Here is an 18,006-nt window from a genome sequence, read left to right as displayed (position 1 = left end):
TTGGAACATTTTGCTATAAAATGTAAATATTTTTTTAAATTTTTTTATTTATAAAAATTTCTCTTTTGATTATCGATTAAAAGAAAGCATAAATATACTATTTAAATTTTAAATATCATTTCCATTTTCTAGTACAAATATTTCTTCCATTCAAAATTTCTGGCAATTTAAAAGTATACATTTTCTACTAAGTTGGTTACGATTTGGTCTCATAAATATTAAATTGTGATTTAGTTTTTTTTCAGTCATTATTTTGCTGTTATATATATATATATATTTACTTTTTTTAGTTGATTTTTTAACTAAGTTGGAATTAGTTTTAGTTTAGTAATGTATAATGAGTGAATTCGAATCTCAACTTTTTGATTAAGATATCATACACATATAAATGTATTTACATAAACGACTTTTTATAGATAGCAAAGAACTTAATATGTATTAGGATATATCCAAATTGGTTACAAAGTAAGAAAGATAAATGATTATTTATATATGTAAAATTTGGAAGTCCACGAAACTAAAATAATTATTTTTCTTTTCAAGGTATAGAACAAAAATTAAATATTTTTAAAAAGTTGAGACCAGATTTTAGTTTTAACTTATTATATATTCATATTCACATGCCAACAAAATGAAAAATGGAAAATAAGAAATAAGCTGGTAGTTTTGATACACTCGAGGCAGAGCCAAGCCGTTTAAATAAGCCACGCCGGGAAATTAAAAAAAGGTTAAGGAAAAAAGTTAGTGTTAAAAAGATAATTAAGGAGAAAAAAGAGGAACACGTAAATTTTGACCTTAATACCGTCGCATTGTATGAATTTTGATCTTTAAATTTGACCTAAATTACATAAATATTAAAATTTTATAATTCGTAAATTTCAATTTATTTCTTATATATGCTCTATAATTTATTTAATACATTGAAATTTTTTTTAACAATGGTTAGAGTGAGGCCTGTTAAATTGATAAAATTTTATCCTTTTTAAAATTTAAGATGTTTGAAATACATTTTTTTTATTTAATTTTTTTAAAAAAAGTCATTTTGAGAGAAGTAAAGTATTTGACAACCACTTAAAATAGTTTTTTAATTATATTTTAACCCATTTTTATTAAGAGTGTTTAAATAAAATAAGTTTTTTGAAAAACATTTTTTTTCTTAAGTCAATCCAAACGGGTTTTATTTACGTTTAAAGTTAAAATTCTTGAAATTAAAAGTTTAGAGTCTAAATTAATGAATAAATCCAGTGAAAATTATCAGAAATAACATTTTTAAGGTTTCACATTACAAAACTAGCATTTTTTAAAAAAATTTGTTAGAATAGTTTTCTTGATCCATTTCACCCGAGATCGACCATCGAGATTTAGTTTTTTTTTTTTTTATAACTTGTCGATTGGTTTAGGCTTTTTTAGTACATGTCATTACACACTGACATTTGCTAATTTTATATGTAATCTTCCCATTGCAAATCTTATATCTTTTCAAATTTCCTCAAAACTTGATTATTTTTACTAAATATTATATCAAATTATTTTGTAATTTTTCAAATCTTGCATAATTTATGTTTTCATAATTGTATGAATTTCCAAAATTCCAAATGGGTTATTTAGTTATCAAATTTTGGTATTAATTATGCTCGAGTTTTTACCAAGAATGCTCAAATATATAAATCTCGGTGTTATTTTACTCAGAATTAATACCGAGATCTACATAATTACATGAATTTCTGAATTGATTTACTGATTATCTAAATAATTTACCAATTATCTTTTCAAATTTCTCCAATTGTGTAATATTAAGTAGTATGATTTTTTTAAAAAAATTATTAAATCTTGGAGTGTAATTCTGACGAGATTTTTTGAAAAAGTCCAAAAAAATAGATAAATCAGAAAAAAATATCTTTTAACAAAATATCCGTAGCGGATCTCGCAAAAGATAGATGGAGAAAAACTATTCTCATGATTTTTCAAAAAACTTGCTAATTCTGTAAATTAAAAACTTGATCGTATTATTTCTAAAAATTTCTCATAAAATCCTACAAGTTTAGAGTAAAAAATGTTTTTTTTAGAAAAAAAAATACAAATAAAGTCATTCATTCGCGCTCCACATCAATCCAATGCCGTTTTGTGCTTTCTCTTTCCGTACCAATTTCAAAAGGCAAAGAAAAAGGAAAAATAAGGGGAAAAAAATCTCTTTTCATTCTCCCTTTTCGTTCTCTTTTTGGTTGAATCTTCAAAAGACGTCTTCAACAACGCGCCACCAAGCTCCAGTCAACCGGAAGATTTTTTCTCTTTTCTCTGCGAAAAAGCTTCTAAGTTTTTGAATCTCTATTCCGTGGTTATACTTCACTCTGTTTTACTATGCCGCAAGTGGATCTGGAAACTCTGGTTTCTGCATGTGCCGGTGGCGGTGCTCACGACCGGAAAATCGCCTGCGAGGAAACTCTTGATGACGGAGATCACCGGCCGGAAGGTGAGAACAGAGAGGTGACAGAACAGCCGGAGATTCCGCCGGATTTTCCACCGGAATCGTTTTGGCTCTCGAAAGATGCGGAGTACGATTGGTTAGATCAGAACGCTTTTTACGAGAGGAAAGATTCGACGAAAGGAAGTTCGAATTCAACAAACTTGAATCCTAGTGTGAATCCGGCTTCTAATTCGAATTCTCAGCGATTTTCCTTGAACTTCAAATCGAAGGCCTCGATTCTCGGCCTTCCGAAGCTTCACAAGACTTGTTTTGTGGATTCAAAGAGTCGTCGAAATGCGAAATCTGGAAACACGAGGTTGTTCCCTAAACAATCGGGATCTTCCGAAAAATCGGACTCTGCGCTCGTCGAACCGTCTTCGCCGAAAGTTTCGTGTATGGGGAGAGTGAGATCGAAGCGAGATCGGAGTCGCCGGTGGAAGAATCGTCGACGTTCATCCGAACCGGCGCCACCGAAGGAAAAACCGAACCGGAAAGACACTCATCGCGGCTTCTTATCTACTTTCCGGAATCTTTTCAGAGGTTGGAAAAAACCGCCAGCGGTTAAACCAACCGCTCCAGTTGCCGGAGACTCGCCGGCAATGAAAGCACCTGATAATATTGCGCTCAACATCGACGCACTAACTGCGGAATCTCGTCCTAGAAGGAGTGTGGAGATCGAACCTCCCGGTTTGGGCGGCGTGAAGCGGTTCGCATCTGGGAGGCGATCCGGTTCATGGGTCGTCGGCGATGGAGAATAATCGCCGGACGGCATGCTCTGCTTCTCTGAGGTTCTCGGTACCTTGTGGCGTGGGCTGTCGGCGGGACCCGCGGGATTAGGTGGGCTTCTGGTGGGCCGACCTTTTTTTGTTTTTATTGTAGATGGATGACGTGGCACTTTGATTTAACCGTCCTCACCTCACTCCCGTGCTTCACAAGGTAAGTAAGTTAAAAAAAAAAAAAAAAAAAAAAAACCCTACGGTTTTTCACATGTAATTTTGCCTACTGTTCTTGCAGTTATTTTTCAATTTCATTTGCATTTACGGTGTCGTTTTGTCGATAAAAAAAAAAGTTTGTGTTATTATTATTTTTTTTCCTTTTTTTTTTTGGAATGAGCAGTTGTAAATTTTGTGTTCAGTTAATAACTACTCAAATAATGGCTTTTGTATGGTGGAATATGGAAATAGGTTGTAGTTTAGGGACTAAAGAGTAATAATAAATAATTGAAGGACTGAACGGCAATTAAATTTACAACAGTAGCCATTTTGATATTACTTAAAGAAAAAAAGACAAAATGATACGAAGGAATTTAAAATTTTTAGCGGTATGATGCTCATCGAAAAAAGCCTCAATAATCGAACTAGAGACAAAACAAGCCAAGGCAGAGGCAGTGGACTAGACAGGAAGGACCATTGATCATGTAGGCTGAGAAGTACTATTTTAATATAATAATAATAATGATGATGAAAAATAGGCCGAGATGTAGTTTTTGGGTTTAAGTTTTATTTGGCGGGTGATTTTATTTTGGCCCATAATTTTTAGAATCATTATATATATTTTGAATTTCCAACATGTGTTTTCAAGAGTTGTTTGATTGACCGGCTGAAAATAGAATTTTGAAATGAAAATAGAGTTAGTATTAGAAATTGAATTTTACTTTAAATAATTATTAAAGATGTGTTTCTTATAATATATTTACGAATTATGAATTAGTTGTAATTAGGCACGGAATAATATGTTGAATATAAATTATTATTAATTAACTTATGAACATATTTTGAATAATTACTATTTTTTAGATTAAAATATTATTTTAATCAATATAATTTATGAATTGTTTCTATTTTAATCTTGGTACTTTTTTTATAAATCCTAAATTCGATCATTTTTTAGGGAAAAAATTATTATCTTCTAGCATTTTCAATATAAATTTTGGAAATATATTTACATTTTGTATTTTTTTCATTAAATTTTAAATTATTACTTAATCAATTTCAATAAAAAGTTATTTAGAGACTAAATCTAAGATTTATTGAATGTATAAGAACTCAATTTCAAGATTTGAAAGTATATAGACTAAAAATTGAACAACCTCCAAATTAAATTGACCAGGATGGTATGTTAACATGCTTTTAATATCATACAATTTATAATATTATATTGTACATATTCTAATTTGACGAAAATAAATTGAGTTTTAATATAAAATATTATATTTATTAAAGTCTTCTAACCTTTTTTTTTACATAAATAATGCATTTTAATGAACATTATTTACAGAATTTGCACTATTTGAATCACATGATCTAAAAATAACTTTTAAAAATATCTATCGAATTTATATTAGTTCAACTTGATTAATTTGATGACATAAAATGATAAAATTACATTTTTTCTTTTTTTTATCAAACAAGCCTTATTTATTTATTTATTTTTAATTTTCTATTATTGAATAAGCTTATGAGTACTACTCCAATCTATATAAATTTATTTCTTTATTACCAACTTTATTTATTGAAGCACTTAAAAGGCAAGTCAAAATTATATTTTCAAAATAGAAATGTAGTTTTAAAAACTTGTTTTCTGTTTTCAAAATTGACTTAGAATTTCTGTTTGAGAGCGGAACGTGAAGGAATTATAGAGAATTGTTAAGCAAAATAATAAAATCGTTACAATGAAAATAAACCTTTTGAAAATTTAAGTAAAAGAAATGGAAAGTTTTTTTTCCCTCTGAGAAAAGAAAATGGTAAGTTACTAGACTTATTTTATGTTTTATATCTAATTTTTCTTTTAACTTATAGAATCCTAGTTGTAAATTAGCTTTTTAATTTTGAATAAATTACATTTTAGGTCCATAAAATTTAAGCAATCTGTCAACTTCGTCCATAAATTTCAAAATCGTAGAATCATCTCTCAAGTATAAAAAATGGTTTAATTTAGTTCCTCGTTTAATGCTTTTGTTTAATTATTATCAGATATGGTGACCTAAAATATTTTAAAATAAAAAAAATTAGAATTAAATATAATGAACTAAAAAGAAATCTCTACTTTCTTCCCCTCCTCTCCTTCTACATGCATACATCTATAGTCCATGTTGTTAGAGTTTTAAAATTGGCTAAATATTTATTTAAGCTTATTGGACTTTTTATCCCTTAGACAGTATCGGTGATGTCTCATAATATGTTTACGGGATATTGCAGAGGATATTGATTTTACAGAATATTTTATTTCATTATCCGTATTATTCCGCTTTGTCTTATTTTGAGATATGTTCCATGTTCATGGGCTATCGATATTAATTAGGAATACTTTCCTTCTTCCACTGTAGTTATTTAAAGAGCAGATTTGTGGACTTGCTATGATTGTCGCTTGTATTGTGAGATTTGAACACAGTTATGTTTTTATAATCTTCACCGAAGCACTCTGAAATTCTAGTATTCTTGTTCTTGAGATATCAAAAGCAATCTTGAGAAGAGTTCTTGGCCTTAAAGGGAGCCTACAATATCGTTGGTTGTGAAGAGGTTCCCATCCTTGGGGAGGATCCTATGACTTCATCAACAGAGAAGGAGTTCTCAAACTTAGGGGAGCCTAAGTTTATCAAGTGAAACCGGTCTCATTTGATAGTGGAAAGATAAAGCATCAGCGAGAATTTGTCTCACATTTAGAAGGAACCCAAATGATTCATCACTAATACTCACATACTTAGGAGGTGCCTAAGTTCTACTGAGAGGGAGTCTCACATCTAGAGAGAGCCTTGGTGATCAACATAAGTTAGACTCTACATATGTCACTGTAATTATTATGACGACTTTACAGATAAGTACAATGTTATAAACACTTGACTTCATATTAGCGAATTTATCTTTTCTGGGTACTTTGCCGCTAGACATAGATAGTCTATCATCAATTAGGTTACCAATCTCTATGTGTTATTTTTCTATTAAGTTGTTGATACTTTACTGGCTGTTTATGTAATTGCTAGGACTATTTGTGGAACAATCATCTTCTGAATAATGCATCACCTTTATTTCACATATCCATATAAATTTTAATTATTTCAAATTATTGAAATGAAATATTACAATAATGTATCAAAATTATATTGGATAAGGTAGTGACGATATATATAGTTTAGTAAAAAGTAAGAGAATATCTTTTTAATTTGGAGTTGAAGACTAAAAACAACACGAGATAAATGTCTATTGAAACTCTAATGTCTATGACTAAAATCACCATGGTTCAACTTGCATACAAAATGTAAAATCATGTTGTAAAAAAAAAATATATATATATATATTTTTCCTCTATGTTTCACAATAGTAGACCCAATGAGACGTTGATTAAATATTTTTATTTGAGAATATAGTTTAATTTAAATTCTACTGTTGGCTTATTGAATTATGTCGATTATAAGTTTTAAAAATAATTAAAACTTTAAATTAATTTGTTGTGATGCGACACATATTTTGAATGAAAATAAAATAAGAGAATATATAAGAGTTCCCATATATAATAAGCTGTTCTTCCACCATTTTTATTTTGCATATCTCTTTACCTACCAAAGTGATTCTAAAGGAGGAAGAATGAGATTTTCTTTAAATATATGTCTCTTTCTTCAGCTACCACATCATTTAAAAAATATGATCAACAACCTTGCACAATTAGCTGAGTTGTAGTATCATATGCAGACTTGTAATATCATTTTTCTATCCAAACATTATAGGAAAATTTCACTTGAACAACTATTCAACGTGACACATGAAACTTTAAAATTATATTATAATTAAGTTTCGTTCCGTAACTATTTCGTTTTTCGTTTTTTATTTTTGAAAGTTAAGCCTATTTCCTTTCCATTTTTACCACGATTTGAATCTTTCTCAAGTTCAATTGTTAATCTCAACTAAATTCAAAAAACCAAGAACAATTTTTTAAAATCAACTTTGTTTTTTTTTTTTTCTTTTAGTTTTCAAGATTTGACTCGGTTTTTTAAACTATTGATAAAAAGTAGATAATAAATGAAGAAATTTAGAAGATACTTCATAAAACTTCATCTTCCCCATAAAAATCCACTCAAATCCACCGAACCCACCAACCCCATACCAATCGGTTTAGGCTTTTATTTAAATTTTTTAAAAGTAAATTTTAGACTATGTTTCTACTCATTTTTTTGTTGTTAACATTATTAGTAGATCATCGACGTGACATATACTTATAATTTGTTCAACTACTTGTTACATTTTGATAACTCTTCAAATTTGTTAGTTACATTGTGAATGATAACAAACATCGAGTTAAAGATGATTCAAATATAGGAAAACTAATATTTTTAGAAGTCAATTAGTAACTCGAAAAACATAATACTCAAAGTACCACAAGTTAATTTAAATGTAGAATTAAATTGCAGTTTTTAACGAAAACAAAGAATGATTTAAGAGATAGGACTAGATATGAGAATGACATCCTATATATTACCTCAATTGATTAGCGTGTTTGATACCTCTAAGGTGAAGGGGAGCTTGTGCATTAGGCATATGTAGAAGAGGATTGAACTATGCTTACATTAGCGGGAATAAAACTTAAATAATAATAGAAAAAAAAAGAGATTAGCAAGAATGAATTGGTCTGATATAATGAAAAAAGAAAAGAAAAGATAAAGATGGGGGCACGGTATATAACTAAGACCTACTTCTAGGAAGGAGAAAATTAAGGGAGCGTTTGGGGCAAGAACTATTATAAGACTATAATAATCACTTATTGCTATAGTAAATATTATTTTGTAGTCCCCAATTAGCTACCGTCAACACTATTTCAAAACCTCAATTTGCTACCGTATTTATTATTTGCTACAGTTTTTACTATTTACATTCATATTATTGTTTAATTCTTTGCTGCAATGTTTACTATTTACTTCTCAAATTAAATAGTTTACACTGGTATAACCCAAACTAAAATAATCTATACCCAAGTACAAACTATTATAATAACATAGGACTATAATAACCAACATTCTTGCCTCAAAGGCCCCTGTTGTGGTTTATTGCTAGCCTAATACATTTTGGCCATTTATTATATTGAGTGGATTTGTCTTATTTCAGCACATTAATTTGGCTTCTAATTGGGCTTGGTATACTCTTTGTAGTCTGCAAGGAAAGAGTATTCTTATTGTTGTTTCGTAGGCCCATCATCAAGCTGTTTGTGAATGAGTTGGAAGTAGAATATTCCTCCACTAAATTTGTTACAATAGGCAACACGGGATTGGTTAGTTGAGGTATGTCACCTGAATTCGTTTCTCCTTTCAAGGATTTTATCGTGCGTGAAGTGGTTCCAGCTGAAGTATTTCCCCTTATGTAATTAAATGGCTGGTTGAGCAAGCGTTTAGGGGAGCATCGAGGAAGCGAGTAAGCATGTAAGTGAGTGATCGAGCATCGAGTAAGATGCTATCGAGGATCGAGTATGACTATGCAAATTCTGAAACATTGGCTATTTAAGTGTTTTCTTCTTGTTGCTGTGATAACGAGAACTTTGTATTTCCTCTTCCAAAAGAAATTCCTCTGTATTCCTATAATCAATATTAGTAAAGAAGATTGAGAGACCTTTCACAGTGGATGTAAATCTCACCCTGAGATTAAACCACTATAATTTCTGTGTTTATCTATTTTTTCTTCTCTTCTTTTTTTATTTTCATAGAGTACTTCCATTGCTACATCACTTAGCTGAATTGTTAGTTAATATAGCTCAATTCAACCATCCCCTAATTGATGACTCCTTTGGTTTTATTATATTATAAATTGATTGCCCCACCAATCACATATTGTCCAATTCTCATTTTATTTGAAGCATTCAACTCATTCTTATCCATTTATTCATTATTTCATTTATCTATTTATTAATTAAAATAAAAGTACTCCTATTTTATTTAATAATATAAGTCTTTTGATTGAGGATTATATATCTGTATGCTTTTGGTCAGGTTAAGCACAAAATACATTTTGGTACGTAAAGTTTGAGGTCATGTCAGTTTAGTCCATGAAATTTCAAAACTAACAGTTTAATGTTGAAATTTGAGAAATATTTCTTAAATGGTTTTAGAGATTACGTAGATGGTTAGTTGACTAAAGATTAAATGATGTGACGGTCAAATAATGAATTTTTTTTGTTGATTTGATAATTTTATTAATATAATATTTTTTTTAAATGACGTGGACTCTTCTTCTTTTCTTTTCCTCTTCATCATCACGTTCTTCAATCCTCCTCTAACAAACAGCACCGTCATCGCCCAGTAAACCCGTGGATGAAATTATTAGAGATTACATTTAAATAAAATTTAATGATATGTAATTGATTATAAGATTTCTTTTTACCCATGATATACAAAAAAAATTGACAGTAAGAAGACAATATTAGTATACAAATATTTTGAGGTATGTTAAATTACTAGTTTAGTATACTATGGTAACTTCATGTGGTCAAATTTATTATTATCTTGAAATTTATAGATTCATTCGACATTTGATTTTAAATTCATAAATCACTTGATTGAATTTTATATCTAACATGATTCGAATTTAATCTCTTATGTTGAACTTCTACTAACATGATTCGAATTTAATATCTTACGTTTAATTTCTATACACTTTTAAAATATCATAAATATATTTATATAAAATTGAAAAAAATTGAGATTTATTAAAAACCAGTTCAAATTCATAGACCTATTAAATAGGATAACATTTTAATTTAACCGTTTCATAAATTTAAGCATAATTTTTAATTAATATATAAATTGGGACTTTTAATTCCTAAATATGTAAATTCCTCGTGATTAAGGTATTAGCAGCAATTGAATTTCCACAAATGCATGGGATTGAGGAGTTTTTTGCCACAGTCAGTAATGATTAGTGGAGTTTTTTTTTTTTTTTTTTTTTTTTTTTTTTTTTTTTAAATTTAAATAAAGGTAAATTGTAATTTTAGAAGTAATTAGGGAGTAAGCGTGAAATTGCCATTTACTACTCGATCAATCCACGGAAGGATACAAAATAGAAAGGTTATAATGGTATTTATGCATCCATTTCTTTTTCTTTTCCTTTTGTTTTTTGAAGTTTTAATTTAGTAATTAAGAACTCCCTCCTTTGCTTAAACTGATTGTAAGTTGAGCGGCAAAGTGAAGGCGCGCGAGAGAGAAGGAAAGGTTTCAGTGCTCGCTGAGCTCGTCGTAGATCTCAATCTTCCGGCCATTGAGCGGCTGTACCGGTCGGGCGTTGTTCTTGTATACCGGATTCAATGGCGCCTTCAGTGATTCAATTTGCTGCTGGGAAATCGTCCTCACCTGCGAGGTAATTTTTACAATGTTATGCCCTAATTTGTAAGGCGTAAAGTAATCGCGTTGCGTTCTGTTTCCGCTGTATGAGGAGTTTGAGAAATGGAGATTTAGATTTAGATTTACCTTGCCGAGAACGCTCCATATGACGTTCTCAGTGCAGGGAGGAGTTGTGAGAGAGCCGATGTATCTGAAGTATTTGCGAGTCTTCTTCCTCAAGTGCTTTATGTCTAGGCCTCCTACTGCAATGTGAGCCTCTTCGTTGCTGCCGCAGCTTTCATTGGCTAACTCCACCAATTTGTCGTGTATCTGCAATTTAGCCACACGATTTTACGGTTGCTGTGATGGTGATTATGATTGTGTGCATGTGTGTGTGTGTTTTTTTTTTTTGGCAAATGTATATTGTGAGAGGATGAAATTGAGTAATTCATTGATGTACGTCTGCGAGTAGGGGGTCGGCCTCGCCGATTTGGAGGAGGATTCCTACGACGGCGAGGCTGCCGTCGTCTGCCCGATGGAGTAGATGAAGCTCGGCTGCAAATCTGTTCGATTCGGACAGCACGGAGGTAAGTTCAAATCCAAAATTCCTCGAACTTTATATAACAGATAAACTTGAGCAGATTTAGATTGATTTTTATGATGAAATTCGAACCAGTTTTCTAAGTCCGTCTGGTCTTTAGACATGTCTAGAAATGAGAAGTTTCATGAATTAAGTCATCAAAATGTTAATGTAGCTTAAAAATACAAATCAAATTGAGTCAAAATTTTCTGAAATCTTCTATTCACTTCAGTGTTCATATTCTTGAGACAGGATGCGAGGTACCATTGTTTTAATAAAATTTATGCTGCAAATAGCACTCAATCTTCTAATAGGTAGTCTTCAATGTGAAAAAACTGTTAAATTAGTCCTATGTTAATAACATATTTGGACATATGAGCATGACACTTGGATATACCAATCAAGGAGAAATGATTCTTTTTTATGGAAGAACTTAATTGAAACTTTGAAAAAATTAAGAGCAAAATTAGAAAAGCAATATAGGAGATGGAAAAGATATTGGCAATTATTAAATAGACTAAGTCTATTTCATAGATTTAGCCCATAATTTATTAATTTAGCTAGAAAAACTAGGCTAGAATTAACTTTCCAAGGTATACAAATTTTTGAAAAAATATTTAGGAAAGATCTCTTTTTCTGTTATAGGCTTATAGCTACTCTAAATGTCCAAAAGGATGGGCAGCCTGATAATTATATGGGCTGGGCCTATAATGGGCCAGCCCAGAGAGAGGCCTGAGAAGAGAGAGAGAGATGGAAATGAACATACTGCTCGCCGTCGAGGCGGTGTTCGGAAGGAGAGTGCCAATGCAATTGTTGGAGGCTGTAGTTTTTACCATCTATGACAGCTACTCCACCTGAATTCTCCCCAAAGTGCATCTGATTTTAAAAGGAAAAAAAGTGTGTCAATATAGCTTCAATTTTTTTTTTTAATTTTATTATTTTATTGTTGATTTTTCACAATGTCTGAATAATAAATAAATATGTGTGAATCTAGTAGGTGTCTTTGTCTCGCAGCTTTTTTTTTTTTTTTAAATAAATAATTATTTTATTTATAAAAAGAATGTTTTTGACTTATTCTTTAGAATTTAATTAAGAGAGGAATTTTCAATTCAAATAAGTTTCTAAGAATGGAATATTCAAAGTTTAAAAGTCATTTTTACCCCCTTTTTTTTTATCTCATTTGATTCGCAATTTATTATGGGGAAAAAAATAAAAAGGATTGCAATTGATTCTTTTTCTCTTTAAGAAAATCAATATGAAGATATTAAAACCATTTTTTTTTCTTCTTCTTTCTTTCTTTAATGGAAAATTGTTAGTTTATAAAATTATAATCTAAAAATTATTCTAAAAACAAGAAAAAAGCCAATATGAAACTGTTTTTTTTATAAATAGAAATAAAAAATAATTTTCTTTTGAATTGTCAAAAATAGAAAAATAAGAAACTATTTACACAAAATAGCAAAATTTTATCTCTCAGATAGAAAGTCTATCAATGATAAAAACAAAACTGAAGTCGTATCACTAGTACCATGTGATATGTGATAGATACTGATAGAAGTCTATCACTAGTACCATGTGATAAATGTTGATAAAAATCTATTTATCTATCAGTATTTTTTTTGTTAATTTTATAAATAATAATTTGACATTTTTTCTATCTGTAAATTTTGTATGTCCGGACATTGGGAGGGTGAAAGAGACGAAGAGAGTGGAAAGTTAAAAGGTTAAAAAAGGGCAGACCCCAATGTTGAAGCCATTGTTTATAAGTGTAGCATTAGCAACGTGGTATCCTCTGACTAGTGTTTGAAGGTGCTTGCCAATCACGGCGTTATCCTTCACAATGTTTATCGGTGACTGTGATTTCCCATTGGAGCAAGTTGCATAACTTGGGCTCAAGCTTCCCCAATTTTCAGGTCCATGTGAGCCCTCATAAGTAAATTCAGCAGATTGCCCCGCCTCTGTCCACCCAAAAGCCAAAACAAAAACAAACCACTTTAGAATAATCATTCAACCAATACGAACAAATCCATATTGTTTTATTTCCAGGAAAGTAGAAGAGAAAACTTAATGGGAAGATTGATTGGAAAAAGAAAATATGGAAAAGGGCTTACGTTCATAGGCTTGCACGAAGGCACCAATAAACAGAAGAGAGAAAACGAAAATAGAGGAGAATGGAGGAGCCATTTTTGCCAACTCTTAGCACAGCTACTCCCCTTTGAAGCAATAGACAAATATAATGGGGTTATATATGTTATAAATCCACCTTTACAAGGCGAAATATGGGGCGGTCATGTGGTGGTGATAATTCCTTTTTCTCTCTCTTTCTGGTAGAGAATAAGAGACAAAGGAGGGGTTGGCTGAATTTGGAGAAACTGTGAGTTTGTTTAAAGTAAAAAATTTAGGTGGTGTGTGTGTGTTTTTTTGGCGAATATGATGGATCACCTTGGCTTTACATGTTTGTAGCTATTTATTGTTTCTTATATTCTGTAATTACTTTTTTTCCACCCCAATTTCGTCTTTGTTTTTTAGCCAAATGAAATTTTTACAAATTACTTATTAGAGTGTCAGTCCACAAGCTTGCTAAAAAACCCTTTTATTTTCTTACTTACTCTCTCAGTTTTTAAGAGAGTGTCAGTTCACAAGCTTACTAAAAAAAAAACCCTTTGTTTTCTTAACTTACTCTCTTTTTGAAGAATGGAAATAATTAAAGATTCCAGATTCCAGATCACATGTCAAAGCTTGTGGTTTAGTATATAATTTTTGCATCCTTACCCCTTCAGGGAGGGGAAAAACTGCATTCTGGCCTTTACCACAATGAAGGGTTTGATGTAATTACTAATGTCGTGATGTTAGAATGTTGAAAGTTAAATGCATGTTTTAATTCAAGATAAGTTATACATGAATTAAGTTGTTTGGGAGAAATATATTAATGGATGAAAGTTGGTAAACTCATGCATTGGAGAGTTAGATTAAGGTGAGAGTTAAATGAATAAGTATAGGACTTTAAAGGTTTCATGTGTTTAATTAAGGTGAGAGTTATCGATCTAGATTCATCCATGATAATCCTATGAATAGGATTGGTATTTGTAATGTTAAAATAAGTGTGTGGAGAAGAAAACATAGAGGCTTCAAATAAAAAGATATCCAAATTCGAAGAGTCTTTCAAATATAAGTGATTTTGTTTCCTCTTGTTAGGTTTTGAAAAGAACCATAATTTATATGTTAATTCCATTGATTCTACTTCAATTCTTTGCTTAAAATGTATATTTTATAGGTAAAATATGATCCCAACATCAGTGGAATCGTCACAAAGAATTTGGAGTTAAATCAAGCCAAAATAGACCAAAAGAATCACTTAAGAAGAAGATGGAAGCCAAATTACCAATCTACCCCTCAGCTAAAGCAAATTAGCACACTTCAACAATGCTCGAGTGTTGCAATGCTCCTAAAAAAACACAACCCAACGCTGCCTTGATGCTACAAAACAAAAAGCACCATTTTCTTGCAAAATAGGGAAGCGTTGCAATGCTCTACATAGCGTTGCAACACTCTGGAGAATGACGAAAAAATAAAAAAAATGTGCGCGCGCGTGCCTGTGCAAGCCAGCGTCAACCTTCAAAATTGTAGGGTCGCAACACTGCGACCCTCTTCAGTACAAATTCTTCAGTTTTAGACTTCAACTCAAGGAAGAATTTCATTTTTTTGAGAGAGATTTCGATTCCCATGAACCCTAAGAGCTATTCTTTGTAAATCTTAGAGAGATTATGTCAAAATCACTTCATTCCTTGTACCAATCATACAATTCTCAATGGAATTCTTCAAGAATTTACATCTCCATGAGTAGGTAAGTCTTTATCTTGAGGAATTATGTAGATTAGTATTTTCTTGAAATTTTTCTTTGAATTTCTTCATGTAACTACTTATTCTTGAATGTTCTTGCTGAGATTTTGAATAAAATTGATTAAAAATGAATTGACAACTCAAATTTAATAAAATTTTGTATACAAAATTACATAGTTCGGTAACAAAATTGTAATTAGGTTGCAAGAATTAGTAATCTTGATAGAAAACTTGGATTTCTTTTCCTATTTTCTTGAAAGAACCTACTAATTTAGAACATTCATACAATCAATTTTGAATTTTCAATCTTTTGATTTCAAGAATTGTCATAGTTAAGAAATCTCATGAGTTTAATGCAATTTAGGGACTAACTGTGAAATGCAATTAAGAACTAAGTTAGAGTTAATTGTTTAATTGGGTAATTAGGGCATTAGGGTATATCCTTAATGGACTATGGAACAACTTAATTGCATAAATTTTATTAAGGTCCATGATAGAAATTGCTAAATCTACTTAAAACCCCCAAGATTCATTTTCCCATTGAAATTTATTACATAATCTCTCTCATTTCTTTCATTACTATTTTCTTTTTTTTATCGATTCTTGTACTTTAGCTTGATTCTTGTTAGTTTCTTTACAAACAAACCCACATTGTTATCTTTTTGAATTCAAAAGTTCATTTTTGGCCAATTTAAAGAGGTTCCCCTGGGATCGATCTTTTACTCCACTATTGCTATGTAATAGTTTTAGCTGTAATTTGAGTTAGATAGAACTAACTACACCTATTTTTAGCACCGAACAAATTGGAGACGATATCGGGGAACGGTGTGATTGGCCTTTTAGAATTTTTAATTCCTTTCGAGAAGAAAAAAAAAATAAAAGAAATATATATATATATATATATCCTCAAAAATAGATTGTGTGATTTTATTTTCTTTTATGCATGACCGGTTCTTCTCAGAATCTTCTTTGTGATTTTGTTGTAGATATAAACCTTGAGGAGAGGAGATTACAAAGGGAAAGAGAAAAAGAACAAGAACTTGAAGAGTTGAACTAATATCAAGAAGAACAACCTCAACCAAACAACATGGGCAAAGCAAGGGAACAAACCTTGCGAGTGAAGGATCCCAAATTGAAGGGAACCATGAGCGGAAGCAAGATTGTCCTAATTCCAAATTTTCATAAATGTTTTTTTTTTTTTTTTTTTTTTTTTTTTTTTTTTTTTTAATAAAGAACAAGATATGCATTTACATAAATTATAGCATGCTTTAACAAAAGAAAAAACTAAGAGTTTCAGAAACCCATACCTTTGATGACTATCTTCAAGAATCCCTCGAACAAAATACGAACACAACCACAATGGTTTCCTCGGTATTCTCAGGCAGAGAACCATGGAGTAGGGATTTGGATATTTTGGAATGAGAGAAATTAGATGAGTGGAGAGGAGGAAGTTTGTAGATTGTTCACCAACAACCAAAAACTTGCAGAACTCTTTCTGTCTTTCTCACACTAAAAAGACGATGAAGATCAACTAAGTGGTTGAAGGAGACTCTCTCCTATCTATAATTAAAAGATTCATATATCCACTTATGTGGATAGAGAGAAAAGAGGGGAAGGGAGTTGTAACTCCCTCCCTCATTTAAAAATGATATTTATGTCATGCCTTTTCATGTTTATGAAGACCTTAAGTTGAATGACTTACAAAAAAACGAATGTTTGCATACAACTACCCGATATATCTTATATTTAACCCCTAGGCATGATAGAGGATGTTTTTTTAAGAGTTGGTGAATTAATCTTTCCAGTTGATTTTTATATTTTACTCTACTTCTAATATTTTACTTGGTAGACCTTCATGAGAACAGCAAAAAATAGGATCAATGTAGATAAGGGGTTTTTATCAGTAGAATTTGATGGAGAGATAAAGTTTTTCAATATTTATGATGCCATGAAATTTTTAGAGGAATATTTGTCTCGTTGCTCCATAGATACATGTGATATGTTTGATGAATTATTATTTTCTATTGATGGAAATTTGGATTGTTTGGTTACCCCACCATTGATCTTGATGATGATGACTCTTCGATTGACTCTTTGTTTACTTCTAATGGTTTTGATTTGAATGATAATTCTTCTAATAATGATGTTGTTGAATCTCAGGTACAAGGGATCGAGCTTAAGGCTCTCCCTTCACACCTCAAGTATGTTTTCATAGGAGAAGAGAAAGCCTTTCTAGTAATCATATCTAAAGAACTCACGTCTTCTAAAGAATGCACACTAGTGGAAACATTGAAGAACTACAAGAAAGCAATTGGTTGGACTTTAGATGATATCAAAGGGATAAACCCTTCCCTTTGCATGCACAGAATTGTTCTAGAGGACAGAACCAAGACAACCGTTCAACCTCAAAGAAGACTAAATCCAACCATGAAGGAAATTGTTCACAAGGAAATCCTCAAGCTCCTTGAAGCCGGAATAATATACTCAGTCCCAAATAGCTAATGGGTAAGTTAGATACATGTGGTACCAAAGAAAACCAGAATGACCATTGTAAAAAATGAAAATGGTGAGATGATTCTAATGAGAGTACAAAACGACTGGAGAATATGTATAGACTTCAGAAGGCTACTTTTACGTGCACTTATGGTACATATGCATTTAGGAGAATACCATTTGGGCTATGTAACACCCCAGGTATGTTTCAACGATGTATGATGAGTATTTTCCCCGACTACGTAGAAAAGTGCATAGAAATTTTCATGGATGACTTCACTATGTATAGTAATTCTTTTAAAGATTGTTTACACAATTTGAGTTTGGTTTTAAAAA

At 31.0% G+C, this 18,006-nt stretch overlaps 2 protein-coding genes and 1 long non-coding RNA gene across 3 annotated transcripts; 2 read left to right on the top strand and 1 right to left on the bottom strand.

Annotated features, from left to right (window-relative positions):
• Nucleotides 1-2,111: 2,111 nt before the first annotated feature.
• On the top strand, nt 2,112-6,335 carry LOC120089708 (uncharacterized). The gene is made up of 2 exons (XM_090307460.1): nt 2,112-3,400; nt 5,790-6,335. The coding sequence occupies exon 1, from the start codon at nt 2,359-2,361 to the stop codon at nt 3,220-3,222; it is 864 nt and encodes a 287-aa protein (XP_090163586.1). The 5' UTR covers nt 2,112-2,358; the 3' UTR covers nt 3,223-3,400; nt 5,790-6,335.
• Nucleotides 6,336-10,438: 4,103 nt separating this feature from the next.
• LOC120089739 (alpha carbonic anhydrase 1) lies at nt 10,439-13,783 on the bottom strand. Its single transcript, XM_039047116.2, has 6 exons — nt 13,449-13,783; nt 13,078-13,295; nt 12,104-12,213; nt 11,218-11,320; nt 10,905-11,087; nt 10,439-10,787 (listed from the first exon to the last, which is right to left on the bottom strand). The coding sequence occupies exons 1-6, from the start codon at nt 13,519-13,521 to the stop codon at nt 10,653-10,655; spliced, it is 822 nt and encodes a 273-aa protein (XP_038903044.1). The 5' UTR covers nt 13,522-13,783; the 3' UTR covers nt 10,439-10,652.
• Nucleotides 11,211-17,918, top strand: LOC150032859 (uncharacterized). The gene is made up of 4 exons (XR_016524472.1): nt 11,211-11,344; nt 14,612-15,181; nt 16,164-16,364; nt 17,338-17,918. It is a non-coding gene; the product is annotated as an uncharacterized LOC150032859 (long non-coding RNA).
• The last annotated feature ends 88 nt before the right edge of the window (nt 17,919-18,006 follow it).

Source organism: Benincasa hispida, chromosome 11 (genome assembly GCF_027475165.1).
Source record: "Benincasa hispida cultivar pf3 chromosome 11, pf3_genome.v1.1, whole genome shotgun sequence".
NCBI classification, from domain to species: Eukaryota; Viridiplantae; Streptophyta; class Magnoliopsida; order Cucurbitales; family Cucurbitaceae; genus Benincasa; species Benincasa hispida.
Note: the sequence above shows the minus strand (reverse complement) of the source record. Positions and strands in the feature narration are given on the sequence as shown.

Bases quoted from the DNA above. Each gene is read 5' to 3' on its own strand.
- LOC120089708 (XM_090307460.1), top strand. From the start codon at position 2,359: ATGCCGCAAGTGGATCTGGAAACTCTGGTTTCTGCATGTGCCGGTGGC.
- LOC120089739 (XM_039047116.2), bottom strand. From the start codon at position 13,521: ATGGCTCCTCCATTCTCCTCTATTTTCGTTTTCTCTCTTCTGTTTATT. The intron at 12,214-13,077 runs GTCTGCCCTTTT...TTTTAAAATCAG, and splicing joins ACAATGGCTTCAACATTGGG to ATGCACTTTGGGGAGAATTC. The intron at 11,321-12,103 runs GTATGTTCATTT...CGAATCGAACAG, and splicing joins CACCGCCTCGACGGCGAGCA to ATTTGCAGCCGAGCTTCATC.